Source organism: Melozone crissalis, unplaced genomic scaffold (genome assembly GCF_028551555.1).
Source record: "Melozone crissalis strain CALT ecotype California unplaced genomic scaffold, PUWL_Pcris_2 ptg000323l_1, whole genome shotgun sequence".
NCBI lineage: Eukaryota > Metazoa > Chordata > Aves > Passeriformes > Passerellidae > Melozone > Melozone crissalis.
This window is the reverse complement of record NW_026536074.1, coordinates 48,162-63,784: the sequence shown is the minus strand read 5'-3', so window position 1 is coordinate 63,784 and position 15,623 is coordinate 48,162. Positions and strand designations below refer to the sequence as shown.

The 15,623-nt window shown below is 57.7% G+C and overlaps 1 protein-coding gene across 1 annotated transcript; it reads right to left on the bottom strand.

Moving 5' to 3' along the window:
- Positions 1-10,327: 10,327 nt before the first annotated feature.
- LOC128949911 (cathepsin S-like) lies at positions 10,328-15,305 on the bottom strand. Its single transcript, XM_054294797.1, has 8 exons — positions 15,189-15,305; positions 14,647-14,837; positions 14,308-14,427; positions 13,657-13,812; positions 13,361-13,585; positions 12,088-12,253; positions 11,559-11,664; positions 10,328-10,583 (listed from the first exon to the last, which is right to left on the bottom strand). The coding sequence occupies exons 2-8, from the start codon at positions 14,770-14,772 to the stop codon at positions 10,484-10,486; spliced, it is 999 nt and encodes a 332-aa protein (XP_054150772.1). The 5' UTR covers positions 14,773-14,837; positions 15,189-15,305; the 3' UTR covers positions 10,328-10,483.
- Positions 15,306-15,623: the final 318 nt, after the last annotated feature.

Below are 15,623 nucleotides of genomic sequence, written 5' to 3'. Positions count from 1 at the left end.
CTGTGTCCCCCCTGTCCCCTCCCTGTCCCCTCTGTCCCCCCTGTCCCCTCCCGGGGGTCCCCCCGTGTCGCTGCCCCCCGATTTGGGGAGCGGGGAGGGGGTCCTGGTTGCTTGGGGACATCCTCGGAGGGGACAAAGAGCTCTTGGAGGGGACAAATCATCCCCCGGAGGGGACAAAGCCAGGCTTGGAAGGGGAGAAAACACCCTTGGAGGGGATAAATTCCCATTTAGGGGGACAAATTCCCTTTTGTTGGGACAAATTCCCTTTGGAGGGGACAAATTCCCATTTCGAGGTGACAAATTCCCATTTTGGGGGGACAAATCCCCATTGGAGGGGACAAATTCCCATTTTGGGGGGACAAATCCCCATTTTGGGGGGACAAATCCCCATTGGAGGGGACAAATTCCCATTTTGGGGGTACAAATTCCCATTTTGGGGCGACGAATTCCCATTTGGGAGTGACAAATCCCCATTTGGGAGTGACAAATCCCCATTTTGGGGGGACAAATTCTCCCTGAAGGTGACAAATCCCATTTTGGGTGGGGACAAGCCACCCCCGGAGATAAATCACCCTCGAGGGTGGGGACAAGATGCCCTCGGGTGAGGACAAATCGCCTTCAGAGCCACTTTTAGAGGGGGTAAACCCCCATTTTTGGCAGGGCAGCGTGTCCCCATCCCTGTCCCCATCCCTGTCCCCATCCCTGTCCCCGTCCCCATCCCTGTCCCCCGGGGCCCCGGGCCAGCCCCGGCTGTGACGATCCCGGGCACAGCCGCCCTAATGAGGACGGCAATGGGCTGTGACAGGCGCGGGGAGGGGACAGCGACAGCGCGGGGACACTCAGGGGACACCAAGGGGACACTCACCCTCCGAGCAGGCTCTGCTGGGAGGCGAACGGGGGGATTTCGGCAGCTGGAAAAGGAAAAAAAAAGGAATTTAAAAATGAATTTTGAAAGGTGGCGATGAGCTGGGGATGGAGGGGGTGATAATTAACTAATTAACTGCGGCGGCAGCGCCATCGATTCTGGGTCGTTAGCGGGGAGGTCGGAGCAGGGACAGCGCCAGGGGGGACACGAGGGTCCCTCCATGGGGGGACAGACGGACGGACAGACTCACCCTCCTCGCCGGGGACGCTGGCGATGACACCGAGGGACGCGGATTTGAAACGGGACCAGCCCCGGGAGCGCGGCCCGGCCCGGGGCGCCGGGAGCCGCCTGGCGTCCTCCTGCCGGCGGGGACAGCGACAGTGGTGGCACTGCCACCCTCCCTCCCCGACAGCGGGCCCCAGATGGAAGCGGCTGCCGGGGGGAAGGAGCGTCCTGGGCACTCGGGGCGGTGGCAAAGCCACCCGCGATGGTGGCAAAGGCACAAGGACAGTGACAAAGGCACAGGGACAGTGGCAGAGCCACTCAAGGAGGGGACAAAGTGTCTCAGGACAGTGGCAAAGTCACTCTGGGCAATGGCAAACCAGCAGGACAATGCCAAAGCCACTCAAGATGGTGACAAAGTGTCTCAGGACAATGGCAAGGTCACTCTGGGCAATGGCACGCGGGATGGTGGCAAAGGCACAAGGAGAGTGACAAAGCCACTCAAGATGGTGACAAAGTCACTCTGGGCAATGGCAAACCAGCAGGACCATGGCAAAGCCACTCGTGGTGATGGCAAAGGCACCAGGGCTGTGGCAAAGCCACTCAAGATGGTGACAAAGTGTCTCAGGACAATGGCAAAGCCACTCTGGGCAATGGCAAGGCACAAGGACAGTGACAAAGCCACCAGGACTGTGGCAAAGCCACTCAAGGTGGTGACAGAGTCTCGCAGGACAATGGCAAAGCCACCTGGGATGACAGTAAAGCCACCCAAAGTGGTGACAGGCTCACCCCAAATGATGCCAAAGCCACACAGGACGATGACAAAACCACTTGGGGTGGTGCCAAAGCCACCAGGACGATGCCAAAGCCACTCAAGATGGTGACAAAGTCTCAGGACAATGACAAAGCCACTCAAGATGGTGACAAAGTCACTGTGGGCAATGGCAAAGCCACCCAGGATGATGGCAAAGGCACAAGGGCAACGACAAAGCCACCAGGACTGTGGCAGAGCCACTCAAGATGGTGACAAAGTTACTCTGGGCAAAGGCAAAGCCACTCTGGGCAATGGCAAACCAGCAGGACGATGGCAAAGCCACCCAAAGTGACAACAGACTGACCCCAAATGATGCCAAGGTTGCTCAGGACCATGACAAAACCACTTGGGGTGACAACAAAGCCCCCCAGGATGTGACCAAAGCCACCCAGGATGTGACCAAAGCCCCCCAAGATGGACAGCAAAGCCACCAGGATGTGACCAAAGCCACCAGGACGGACAGCAAAGCCACCAGGATGTGACCAAAGCCCCTCAGGATGGACAACAAAGCCACCAGGATGTGACCAAAACCACCAGGACGGACAGCAAAGCCCCCAGGATGGACAGCAAAGCCCCCAGGATGTGACCAAAGCCCCCCAAGATGGACAGCAAAGCCACCAGGATGTGACCAAAGCCCCCAGGATGTGCCTTTCCCCCAGTGCTCCCCTCCCTGGTGTCCCCTGTCCCCTCCCCTGGCTCGGGTGGCCGCTGGGTGACCCCCAAGGTGACAGGAGGGTCCCACCTGTGCCCGCCTCACGTCGGCCTCGTCCTCCTCGTCCTGCGAGAGCAGCGAGTCCAGCTCGTCGCTGCTGTGCACCAGGGGGGCTCTCCGGGGGTCCCGGGGGCGCCCACAGAGCCCCCCCAGCTGCTCCGCGCTGGAACCCAGCTCGGGGCTCCTGCTGGGGGGGGACACGGGCAAAGTCACCCCCAAAGCGGGTCCTGGAGGGGGGGACAGCCCCAAAGCGGGTCCCCGAGGGGTGAGCAGGGAGTTTGGGGTGTCCCCACCGAGGCAGGGATGCACGGAGGGTCCCAATCCCCAAATCTGGGGGGCTCAGGGATGCAGGAAGATCCCCGACCCCGCTGGAATTGGGGGTGTCCCCACCAAGGCATGGAGGGTCCCAATCCCCGGATTTGGGGGGCTCGGGGATGCAGGAAGACCCCTGACCCCGCTGGATTTGGGGGTCTAGGTTGGGGGTGTCCCCACCGAGGCAGGAATGGATCCCAATTTGGGTTTGGGGGCTCGGAAGACCCCCGACCCCGGTGGATTTGGGAGTGTCCCCACCAAGGCATGGAGGGTCCCAGTCCCTGGATTTGGGGGGCTCGGGGATGCAGGAAGATCCTGACCCTGCTGGATTTGGGGGTCAGGGCTGGGGGTGTCCACACCAAGGCAGGGATGGATTTGGGGGCTCAGGGATGGAGGAAGACCCCCAACCCTGCTGGATTTGGGGATGTCCCCACCCAGGCAAGGATGTACCCCAATCCCCGTGTTTGGGGGGCTCAGAAGACCCCAGACTCCCCAATCCCCGGGTTTGGGGGGGCTCGGAAGACCCCCAGACCCCTCTGGATTTGGGGGTGACGGTGTCCCATCCCGGGGGTGCCCCCGTACCTGAGCTGCCCGTAGCCCGGGATGCCCCGCGGTTCCTTGCCCGGTTCCCAGCTGTGCCTCCGGAAAGGGTCCAGGGAGCTCCGCAGGGCCCGGGATCTGCGCAGGGCCACGCCGGGGATCCGCCCTTCATCCTCCTCCTCCTCATCCTCATCCCAGGCCGTGCCGGGCTCCAGGACGGACACGCAGCGGCGCCTCGGGGGCGGGAGCCCCCCGTAGGGCTCTGGGGTGACTTGGGGGGGCTCCAGGATTTTGGGGGTCTCCAGAACTTGGTGGGGCTCCAGGATTTTGGGAGGTTCCAGGATTTTGGGAGGCTCCAGGATTTTGGGAGGTTCCAGGATTTTGGGGGGCTCCCGGTGCCGCTCAGGGCCGGACGCTGCAGGAAGGGGGAATGGAGGGGTTAAGGGGGGTCCAGCCCAGCCCTGAGGGGATTTTGGGGGGTCTCAGCCCGAGCAGGGGGGGTGTTCCTGTGTCCCCACGGTGCTGGAGGGTCCCCAAAGCCCCCAGGGGGGCGGAAAATTCAAAATTCACTCCCCGGCCAAGGCTGAGCTCTTGTGGTTATTCATTAAACTGGGAGGAATTCGGGAAGGGAGGAGAGAGGCGGGGAAGGGGAAAATGGGAATGGGAAAATGGGAAAGGGAGAGGAAATGGGAAAATGGGATTGGGAATGGGAGAGAGAATGAGATTGGGAATGGGAACAGGAAAGGGAGAGGGAATGGGAAAATGGGAAAATGGGAAAATGGGAGTTGGAGAGGGAATGGGGAAATGGGAAAATGGGATTGGGAATGGGAACGGGAACAGGAATAGGAGTGGGAATGGGAGAGGAAATGGGAAAATGGGAATGGGAAAATGGGAATGGGAGAGGGAAAGGGATTGGGAATGGAAAAGGAAGTGGGAGTGGGAAAAGGAATGGGAATGAGAATGGGAATGGGATTGAGAATGGGATTGGGAATGGGACTGAGAGAGAGAATGGGATTGGAATTGGGAATGGGAACAGGAAAGAGAGAGGGAATGGGAAAATGGGAAAATGGGAAAATGGGAAAATGGGAAAATGGGATGGGATTGGGAATGCAACTTGGAGAGGGAATGGGAAAATGGGAAAATGGGAAAATGGGAAAATGGGAAAATGGGATGGGATTGGGAATGCAACTTGGAGAGGGAATGGGAAAATGGGAATTGGAGAGGGAATGGGGAAATGGGAAAATGGAATTGGGAACGGGAGTGGGAATGGGAGAGGAAATGGGAAAATGGGATTGGGAAAATGGGAATGGGAAAATGGGAATGGGAATGAGTACAGGAATGGGAATGGGAGAGGGAATGGGATTGGGAATGGGAGTGGGACCTCCCACCCCAGGGGGACCCCTCAAGGGTGCAGCTCCCCTGAGCCCCCAAATTCCCACCCCCTGAGGGGAGGGATAAACCCCCCCAGAGTGGGGAAGGGGCCCAGGGGGCTTTAGAGGGAGCAGGGAGTCTGGGATGGGATCTTGGATGGGACCTGGGGTGAGTTTGGGATGGGGCGGAGAGGCTGTGGGATGGGAACACGGCGAGGTTTGGGATGTGATTTATGGCGAGGTTTGGGATGGAGCAGGTTTTGGGGTGGGATCTGAGTTGGGATCTGAGCGGGTTTTGGGGTGGGATCTGAGTTGGGATCTGAGCGGGTTTTGGGGTGGGATCTGAGTTGGGATCTGAGCGGGTTTTGGGGTGGGATCTGAGCAGGTTTTGGGGTGGGATCTGAGTTGGGATCTGAGCAGGTTTTGGGGTGGGATCTGAGCAGGTTTTGGGGTGGGATCTGAGCGGGTTTTGGGGTGGGATCTGAGTTGGGATCTGGGGGATTTCAGCCTGGCCATGGCCCCTAAAAGGCCCCACAAGACCGGGAAACCCCTGGGTATCCCGACCTCCCTCCCAAAATCCCAACATCCCCCCAGAACCCCAACACCCCCCGAGCATCCCGAGCCAGCTGCTCCTGCTGGGATCCCCTCCTGGATCCTGGGCTGCTCCCGATGGATCCCCCCAGTCCCTGTGCCCCAGCCCGGTGCCACAATCCCCAAATCCCAGCCCCGTCCCCACATCCTGGCCTGGCCGGACTCACCCCGCTGGGCACAGGGAGAGCACTGGGATGAGCTGGGATGAGCTGGGATGAGCTCAGCCGTTTTTCCTGTTTTTACATTCCCAGCCCGGTCAGCTGATTTAAAAAAAAAAAAAAAAAAAAAAGAAAACAACAAAAAAACCAAAAGAAAAAACCGTTTTCCTTTGTGGATCTGCCGGGGATCGGGCACAAACGTGGGATAATAAACATGGAATCATAAAAAAATGAGGAGAGGAGCGTGGCCATGGCTCCAGGGGGAAACCACGGGCACGGCTCTTCCCAAGGACACACGAGACCCCCCAGCTCTCAGATTTTGGGGTTCCCGGGCTCATCCAGGTGCAGGAAAGCAGCCGGGATGTGCAGGAGCCTGCCGGGAATCTCAGGATGCAAATTCAAACTCCGGAGCAGGGAAAGGGAAATCCTGCAGCAGCTGCCCCCAGATCCCAATTTCGTGGACAGATCCCCCTAAATCCCGATCCTGGGGGAAGCTCCAGTCCCAAATCCTGATCCTGGGGACAGATCCCCTAAAATTGTGGTCCTGGGGGCAGTTCCAGGCCCAAATCCTGATCCCCCTCCCAAATCCTAATCCTGGGCACAGCTGCCCAAAATCCTGATCCTGGAGACAGCCCCCACCCCAAATCCCGGTCCTGGGGACAGTTTCACCCCTAAATCCCGATCTTGCATCAACTCTCCCCAAATCCTGATCCTGGGGACAGCTCCAGCCCCAAATCCTGATCCCCCTCCCAAATCCCCATCTTAGGGACAGTTCCCCCCAAAATCCCGGTCCTGGGGACAGCTCCAGCCCCAAATCCCGATACTGCAGCATCTCCCCCCCAAATCGCGATCCTGGGACATCTTCACCCCTAAATCCCGACCCTGCATCAGCTCCCCCTAAAATCCCGGTCCTGGGGACAACCCCGAAATGTTGGTGGTGGAGTGACGGGTTTGGATCCCGAGCGGGACTCGGGAACAGCGGGATAACACCGGGATAACACCGGGATAACACCGGGATAACACCGGGACAACGGCGGACCGGGAATTTCGGGCGCTGCTCCGAGCTGGGAACGACCAAACTCATCCCCGGGATGGGGCGTGCCGGGATTCCCGCTGGGAATTCCGGGATTCCCGGAGGGGTTCGGACCCGGAGGGGCTCCGGTGTTTTCCCAGCACCGCCCGGTACCGGCGGGGAACGATCGGCGGGGGATCCCCATCCCGGGGGTGCCGGAGGGAACCGGGATCGCGACCTTGGGGGGGCCACGGGGAAGGTGGCGCAGGGGTGGGGTCGGGGGGGCTCAGAGGGGATTTTGGGGGGTCCTGCTGTCCCCAGGTCACCCCAGTTCACCCCGGGTCACCCCGGTCCTACCTGCGGGTGACGGGAGCGGGGGTTGAGCTCGGTGCCAGCCGGAAATTCCCAATTCCCAAATTTCCAATTCCCAAATTCCCAATTCCCAACGAGGTCCCCGCGGTTCCCCAGGAGGGGTCCCAGCCCCGCGCCCCCTCCCCCTTCCTCGCTCTCGCCTCCCGCACTCCAAACAAACCAGGAACCACCCGGCCGAGCGGAGCCTTTTCCCTGTTAACCCTTTGTCCCGCAGATCCGGGGGTGCCGCTGCCGCTCCCCAAATCCCGAACCGCTCCCTGTTCCCCCCCCCCACAGCTCTCGGCACCCCCCGATTCCCTTTCCCAGCGATTTTCAGGGATCGGGAACAGCCCCCGAGTCCCCCTCGGGGTGAAACTCTCCCTTCCCCTCTCCCCGAGATCCTTCCCATGGGATTTATGGGTGATTCAGCCGGGAACCCCCAAAACACCGCAGGGCAGGGCGGGGCTGGCTCCGTGCCTCAGTTTCCCTGCCCCAAAGGCAAGAATTCCTTCACCCCCGCTGGAATATTCCCATTTTTCCAACCCCGCGGCCTGCAGGACCCCACATCCCACTGGGCTGAACCCCAAATCCACGGCGCTGCCCCCCCATCCCCGCCTTGTCCCGGTTCCGCACGGGTCACGCACCTTGGGCAATGCCAGCGCAGCCGGATCCAGGCGGGATTTCATCTCCTGGGAAAAACCGGCACGGAACGGGTTAATCCCGCCTGCACCGGCTCCATCCCGCTCCGGAGGCACCTGCGGGCCCTCAGCACCCCGATTCCCACCCAAGGGAATATCCGGCAGCGTGGAAAAGCTCCGGGATCGCCCAGATTTTCCCGGGATTTCTCCTCGCCGGCAGAAATCCCAAGAAAATCCCAAATTTTCGCCCCCTCCGGAGCCAAACGGCCCCGGGTTCCGTCTCCCTGTGGGTATTCCCGGGGATTTGTCCCGCCGGGAAGGTGTTTGTTTAAACAAACGGGCGGAACGGGGACCTTTGTGCGGGGTTCGGGAGGTGCCAGGAGGTGCCAACTCCCCGGGACCGGAGCCGTGCCCGCTGCCGAAGCTTTTCCAGGGATTTCCTCGGGAATTCTCTTTCCCAGGGCAGGGATTGAGCGAGTCTCCTTTTCCCAGGTTTTTTGGGGTTAAATTTTGGCCTCGCGGTTTCCTGGTTCTGCGGGTCCGCCCCGCGGCGCTTGTGTGCATAAACCTTTGGAATTAGGGTGGAATTTGGGAAGCTGGGGCTTGTGTTCCTGGATGGAGGCGGGAATGGGGTCTTTGGGTCTTTGCCGAGCCAAGCTGTGATCCCATAGAGGGGCAAAAACTCCTTCCCCAAATCGCCAGAAATATTCCAGGTGTGAAATCTTTCTCCGAAGCCTTTTCCAACCTGAATAATTCCACAATTTCCAAGGGGATTCTGGAATTTTCTCCTCCTCACCAGGGTCCCCTCGGGGAGGGTTTCATCCTTCCCCATGCCGCAGCTCCACCCCCCCGAAATCCAGGGAGGTGCCAGGATTTGGGATCCAACGGGGACAACTCCTTTTCCCAACAAAACCTCGCCCTAAATCCCAATTCGGCCGCTGGGAATGAGCCACCCTCGCCCTTTTTCCAGCTGGAAATCCCTCTGGGATCATCCTTACCCCTCATCCCGGTGAGATTCCCGGCGCTCCGATCCTCCCGGCTGCTCGGATCCCCCCCGGCAAGGGAGGGGTGGGATCCGGGGGTGAGGAATTCCAGCCTTGGGGACATTGTTTAGGGACAAAAGGGACAAAAGGGACACTGTTCTCTCGGGATCTCCATCCACCAACACGGAATTCTTGGCTGTGGGGTGATGGGAGCCACCAAATATTGGGATTTTTTGGGGGGCGGGTTATCTCCCAAATATCGGGATTTTTGAGGCAGCAAGATGCAAATCTTTTATTTTCCATGGAATATCTGCAATCCCAGCAGCGTCACACTGGGGAGGGAAATCGATGTCCGGCATCGCAGCAGCTCCAGAGGGAGGAACCCATGATCCCAGTGATCCCAGTGATCCCTGTGATCCCAGTGAACCTGGTACCCAATCCCAATAATCTCTGTGATCCCAGTGATCTTGATACTGGAATCCCAGTGACGCCAGTGATCCTGGTACCTGATCCCAATGATCCCAGTGACCCCTGTGATCCCAGTACCCGATCCCAATGATCCTGGTACCAAATCCCAATGATCCTTGTGAGCCCAGTGATCCCTGGGATCCCAGTACTTGATCCCAAAGATCTCTGTGGTCCCAATGATCCCAGAGATCCCTGTACCCGATCCCAATGATCCCTGTGGTCCCTGCGATCCCAGTATCCAATCCCAATGATCCCAATGATCCCAGAGATCCTTGTACCTGATCCCAATGATCCCCGTGATCCCAATGATCCCTGTGATTCCAGTATCCAATCCCAATGATCCCAGAGATCCTTGTACCTGATCCCAATGATCCCCGTGATCCCAATGATCCCTGTGATTCCAGTATCCAATCCCAATGATCCCAACGATCCTTGTGAGCCCAGTGGTGCCTGGGATCCCAGTACTTGATCCCAAAGACCCCTGTGATCCCAACGATCCCAGAGATCCTTGTACCCGATCCCAACAATCCCAATGATCCCAGTGATCATTGTACCCAATCCCAATGATCCCTGTGATCCCAATGATCCCAGTACCCAAACCAAATGATCCCTATGATCCCAGTGATCCCAGTACCTGATCCCTATGATCCCAGTGATCCCAGTACCTGATCCCAATGATCCTTGTGAGCCCAGTGATCCCTGGGATCCCAGAGACCCCTGTGATCCCAGTATCCAAGCCCAATGATTCCAGTGATCCCTGTGATCCCAGTATCCAACCTCAATGATGCCAGTGATCCTTGTACCTGATCCCAATGCTCCCTGTGATCCAAATGATCCCTGTGATCCCAACGATCCCTATGATCCTAGCACCCAATCCCAATGATCCCAGTGATCCCAATGATCCCAGTATCCAACCTCAATGATGCCAGTGATCCTTGTACCTGATCCCAATGCTCCCTGTGATCCAAATGATCCCTGTGATCCCAACGATCCCTATGATCCTAGCACCCAATCCCACTGATCCCAGTGATCCCAATGATCCCAGTATCCAACCCCAGTGATCCTAGTGATCCTGACACCCAATCCCAACGATCCCTAAGATCCCAGTGATCCCTGTACCCGATCCCAACAATCCCTGTGATCCCACCACCCGATCCCTATTACCCCTGCGACCAATCCCTGCAGGAATCACCATTTTACTCCCAAAACCCCAATTTTCCTCCCCAGAAATAACTCCCTGGATCCCTACCAACAACATTCCCCCATCCCATGCCCCGGATCCCCTCCCAACCCACGGATCCAACCACCAGACAATGCCCAGTGCTGGAAAGCGACCCTGGAAGAGGAGGAATCCCCGGAATCCATGGAAATCTGGAGCTTGGGGAGGTGCCTGGAGTGCAGGTCCAGAGCAGGTCCAGAGCAGGTCCAGAGCAGGTCCAGATCGGGTCTAGATGAGCGGGTAGGAGGCGTAGCTGGCGATGCCGCAGAGGTTGGAGGCGTTGCGGGCCATGCGGATGTACCCGGCGTCCCCGAAATACACACCCCAGCTTTGGGAACAGGGAGAAGAAAACAGGGGAAATTCTCTTTTTTTTTTAAAGAAGAAGGTGCCAGAATCCTGGGATTCATGGAACCGTTTGGTGTGGAAACCCAGGGCACCACAGGGAATATTTCTCTGTTTGCTCTGAGGTGTTCTGACGCCCAGGGGAACACTGATTTTGACCCTCATTCATGGAGAAAGTTTTCTAAACTTCAAGATAGACTAAAATCCATAAAAGTGGGAAATTATGGAGAGTTGCGTAGAGGTATCACTTGGTGAGAAATTTAAATTTTGGGATTTTTAGTGTGCAAGATGGAGGGCACAGGGTGTTGTCCTGAGTTTCTTGTTCTTCCCCCTTCTTCATGGGTTTGGGTGGCATTTTATAATTGGGCGGAAAAATCCGCATTTTTGGGCTCTTTGGGATCAGTTATTGGGTTAAAAGGGAAAATAATTTAGGTGTCAGTTCTTAATTGGATAGTTTAGTCTTAAAAGACCTTGGAACAAGAGCTTGTTGGCCATTTTGTGCCTTGCTGCCCACAGTAGTGAAATTGTTTAACTGATAAGAAATAATCAACACTTGAGTCCCAGCATGAAATATCACCTCAAATGCCTCCAGTCCAGACCCAGAGAAACTCACAACTGATACCACCATAATTTGGGTTGGAAAAGTCCTCAGAAATCACAAAGTCCAACTGTCCCCAAGGCTGCCGAGGCCACCACCATGGGAATGTGACCCCAAGTGCCACATCCACACAGATTTGGGCAGCTCCAAACACAAAATTGTGAGATTATGGAGTGAGTTGGGTCAGAATGGACCTTACGGATCATCGTTCAAACCCTCCCATGGGTGAAGAAGCACCTGGACAAGGCCCTGAGGGACAAGGTGGGAGTTTTGGGGTGTCCAGGGCTGTGACTTGGACTCTTTGTGGGTCTCCATCCAGCTGGGAATGTTCCAGAATTCCCTGTGGATGCCCAGGGTTTTTACCTGTTCTTCACCAGCCAATATTCCTTGTTTTCCAGGGAGCCGTATCCCACCACCAGCACGGCGTGGTTCACCTTCTCCTGCGAGCACTGGGGGTCATCAAACACACCTGGGGAGGGAGAAAATTCAGAATTCCAATGGATCCCAGCCTCCCTCCAGGAATTCACCACCAGCCTCCCAAACCCCACCCAAATTCCCAAGGCTCCCTCTCACCGGGGAAGGATTCTGGGGCGAAAGAAAGGAAGAAGACGGATTTGGAAAGTTAGAAGGATTCTGTAAAGAAAGGAAGAAGGTGGATTTGGAAGGTTGGAAGGATTCTGGAAAGAAAGGAAGAAGGCGGATTTGGAAGGCTGGAAGAATTCTGGGGTGAAAGAAAGGAAGAAGGTGGATTTGGAAAGTTGGAAGGATTCTGCACAGAAAGTGGATTTGGAAGGTTGGAAGAGTCCTAAAGGCCTCAAGACCATCCCACCCCAGCCTCCCTCCAGGAATTAACCCAAAAATCCCCAAATTCCGCCCAATCCGGAGGCCTCACCGGAGCGGTAGAGGAAGAAGCTGGGCCGGGTGGCGTCGATGGCCACGGCCACGGGGCCCACGGTGGCCACGGCGTCCCTGAGCGCGGCCTCGTCGCCCTCAGGCAGCTCCACGAAGCGGGAGCAGGAGGCGGCGCGGGCGGAGGCGTTGTAGTGGCACGTTCCGTTCTGATGGGAAACGGGCAAAAATGGGAAATTGGGAATGAGGTGGGAAATGGAAATGAGACAGGAAATGGGAATGAGCCGGTAATGGGAATGAACTGGGAAACGGGAATGAGCCAAGGAACAGGAACGAGCCAAGGAAATGGGAATGAGCCAAGGAAATGGGAATGAGGAGGTAAATGGGAGTGAGACGGGAAAGGGGAACAAGCTGGGAAATGGGAATGAGCCAAGGAATGGGAATGAGATGGGAAATGGGAATCAGATGGGAAACGGGAATGAGCTGGGAAACGGGAATGAGATGGGAAATGGGAGTGGGCTGGGAAATGGGAGTGAGCCGGGAAATGGGAATGAGCCAAAGAATGGGAACAAGCCGGGAAATGAGAATGAGAAGGGAAACAGGAGTGAGATAGGAAATGGGAATGAGCCAAGGAACAGGAACAAGCCGAGAGACAGGAATCAGCCAAGAAATGGGAATGAGCAAAGAAATGAGAATGAGCCAATGGGATCCAGGAGCATTCCCAGACCCCCAGACCCCCATCCGAGTCCTGCCTTCCCCATCCTTGGTTTGTTTCTCACAGGATTCCCTGTCCTTTTTCCTCAAAAACATCCAAAATTCCAACCCCATCCTGGGGTTGGTTCCCCTTCCCAATCCCAACTAAATCCAGCACAAGCCTCCATCCTCATCCTCCTCTGCCCTGGAGCCACCATCCTCATCCTCCCTATCCACAGATGCTTCTCATTCCCTCCAGACCCCAGGAACAGCTTTTCCCTCTGTGGCTCCACGTTCGGAGAGTTAATTCCCACTTTTTCTTGGATTGAGCTGTTGTTGCACTGACCCATTTCCTGGGATCGTGTTTTCAGGAGGCTCCTGACCCATTTTCCCCTCCCCTCCAGCTCGTTGCTTAAGAAATGGTGAAATAACCAGGTAGGAATTCCAGCTCCTGGTCCAGTCACTCCCCTCCAAACAATCCCAAAGTTCCTGGCCTGGCTTTGGATCCTGAGGTGCCACCAGGAAACCGAGGCAGGGGGAATTGGACGGGAGAGGAGGGAAGAAAACAGGAACAGGGTGAGGTTTCCATGAGTTTTCCAGGAAAAGAGGTTTTCCAGGCCCACCTGAGCCGTGTAGGGATAGGACTCCTCGGACTCGATGCCGCCGTTGTCGATGATGTACTGGAACGCCTCCGTCATGAACCCGCCGGCACAGCCCTTGTTCCCGTACATCCCGGAGCAATCCACCAGGTTCTGGACGCTCAGGGACACCAAATTCCCGGTTTTCAGCTTCAGCTGCGCCTCCAGCGCTCCCACGGCGCTGAAGGCCCAGCAGGATCCGCAGGCGCCCTGCGAAGGAGGCGGGAGAGGCTCAGGAGCTGCCGTGGCGAGCGGCGGGAGGATCCTGGCGTGAGGCTCACCTGGTTCTTCACCTCGGTCACACAGCCCTTGTCCCGCCAGTCCAGAGCCTCGGGGATGTCCCCAACAGGCCGGGGACGGGCTGGGAATGCAGAATTCCGGCGGGGACGGGGACGGAGCTGGAGCCCCGTCAGCGATGCCGCCACCTCCTCGCTGGTCTGGGGGGAAGGAGAATCCCAGAGGGTGATTCCAGCTCTCTGTCAGCCCCACTTGAGGGTGGCGCGGGATTTCTGAGGTGGAATTGGCTGTGGGGGGATCCTCAACTCCTTGTTTTTCCATTTAATTTCCAGAGGTTAATCAGGAAAGGAAAAGCTCAGCCCCAGCTCCCCAAATCGCTGGAAAATGGGTCATAACCCCCCCGCAAATTTGGGATACAAAAGAAGGATGATCCATAAATATCCCAAATGACCAGGACAGCTCCTGTGTGCCCCAAATCCCACCCCCAGGGAGTTCTTTCCTCACAGAATTCCAGACAGCTCTGGTGTGTCCCAAATCCCACCCCAAGGAGCTCTTTCCTCATAGAATTCCAGCCTGTCCCACCAGGATGGGCTGAGGGGGATGTCAGGAGTTTTCCCACCCTAGATCCACCAAAATCCAGGTTCAGTCACCCTCCAGGGCAATTCCAGAGGGCTGGAACCGCTGCCAGCACCCACCATGTCCCCCAGGTGGTTCATGCCCAGCGTGTAGGAGCGGAGCCCCAGGGAGTGCTCCAGGTTGTGGAGGGTCACCAGCCACAGGTTCTTCTCCCACGTCAGGCGACGGAGCAAATCCTCCTGCAATTCCAGCAGGGCCCTGTCAGAGCCGGGACAGCCCCTCCAGTGCCATCCCACCCCAGTTCATCCCAGTAAAAGCCGTTGGGAGCCCCAGCTGGGTCATCCCTGGGGAGCGGCCGCGCTCGGAAGCGCCATCGGATCTTCTCCAACCAGGAGAGCCCCAGAAAATCCTGGGACATTCCCAGGACATTCCCAGCTCCCCCTCTGCCACATTCCCACCTGGGGGTGATATTCCTTGCCGTAGGATTTTTTCCAGAGCTCCCAGTGCCGGTCCAGCGCGGGGTCGGGGTGTCCCAGGGCCAGCACCAGCAGGGCCAGGAGGGCGGCGGGAGCCAGCGGCTCCATGCCGGGATTCGGAGCAGGAGCCGAGGACTCGGAGCCGGGATTGACCCCTCGGTGACAAATCCGGTCTGGGCAGGGAGGTGACAACACCCCGGTGACCTGGCGGTGCCACCGGCCCGCCCGGACACGCAGCACAAAATTCCCTGCAGGGGAGAATCCCGGAGCCAGCCCCGTGTCCGTGAGGACAGGCCAGGACACATCCGAGCTGCTGGGACAAATCCGTGCCCAAAAATCCCCAAATTCCCTGGTTTTACCCGAGCAGCGCCCCCCAGCATGGGATACACCGACAATCCCACAATCCAGGTGGAGGTTCGGGATAAAACAGACCCTAAACCCCCATAAATCCACTTGTCCCCGAGTTTTACTTCCTCCAAGCGCTCCTGGGGTGGGGATTAAAACATCAAAGCCGCCCAAATTACCTCCAGAAGCTGCTCCGGGCTGGCTCTGACCTCCAGGAGGGGCTGGGGAGGGGATCTGGGGATTCGGGCTCGGATCCGGAGCGTTCCCGGCGCCGGCACGCCGGGATTTGGGGCGCGGGGCAGCGGCGCCGTGGGGAGAAATCACGAGCCAGGAAATGAGGGAATGAGGAACCGAAAGTCCCAAGTTCGATTTCAGTTCAGCTCTGAGGGGGCCGGCAGGGTGAGAGGTTCCAGAAAACACCCAGGGAGGGAGGGAGGGTTTGTTGTTTCAGCACCCCAAAAATGCGGGGTGAGAGCGGGGTCACAGCTCGGGGTGGGTTTGGGGAGCTCCAGGTGGGAATGGGGAGAGCTGAGCCCCCAGTTCACCCCACCAGAGCCAGATCTGGGGAAAACATCTTGGTTTTTCCCGTCCAGATGGAAAAAGAGGATCCACAT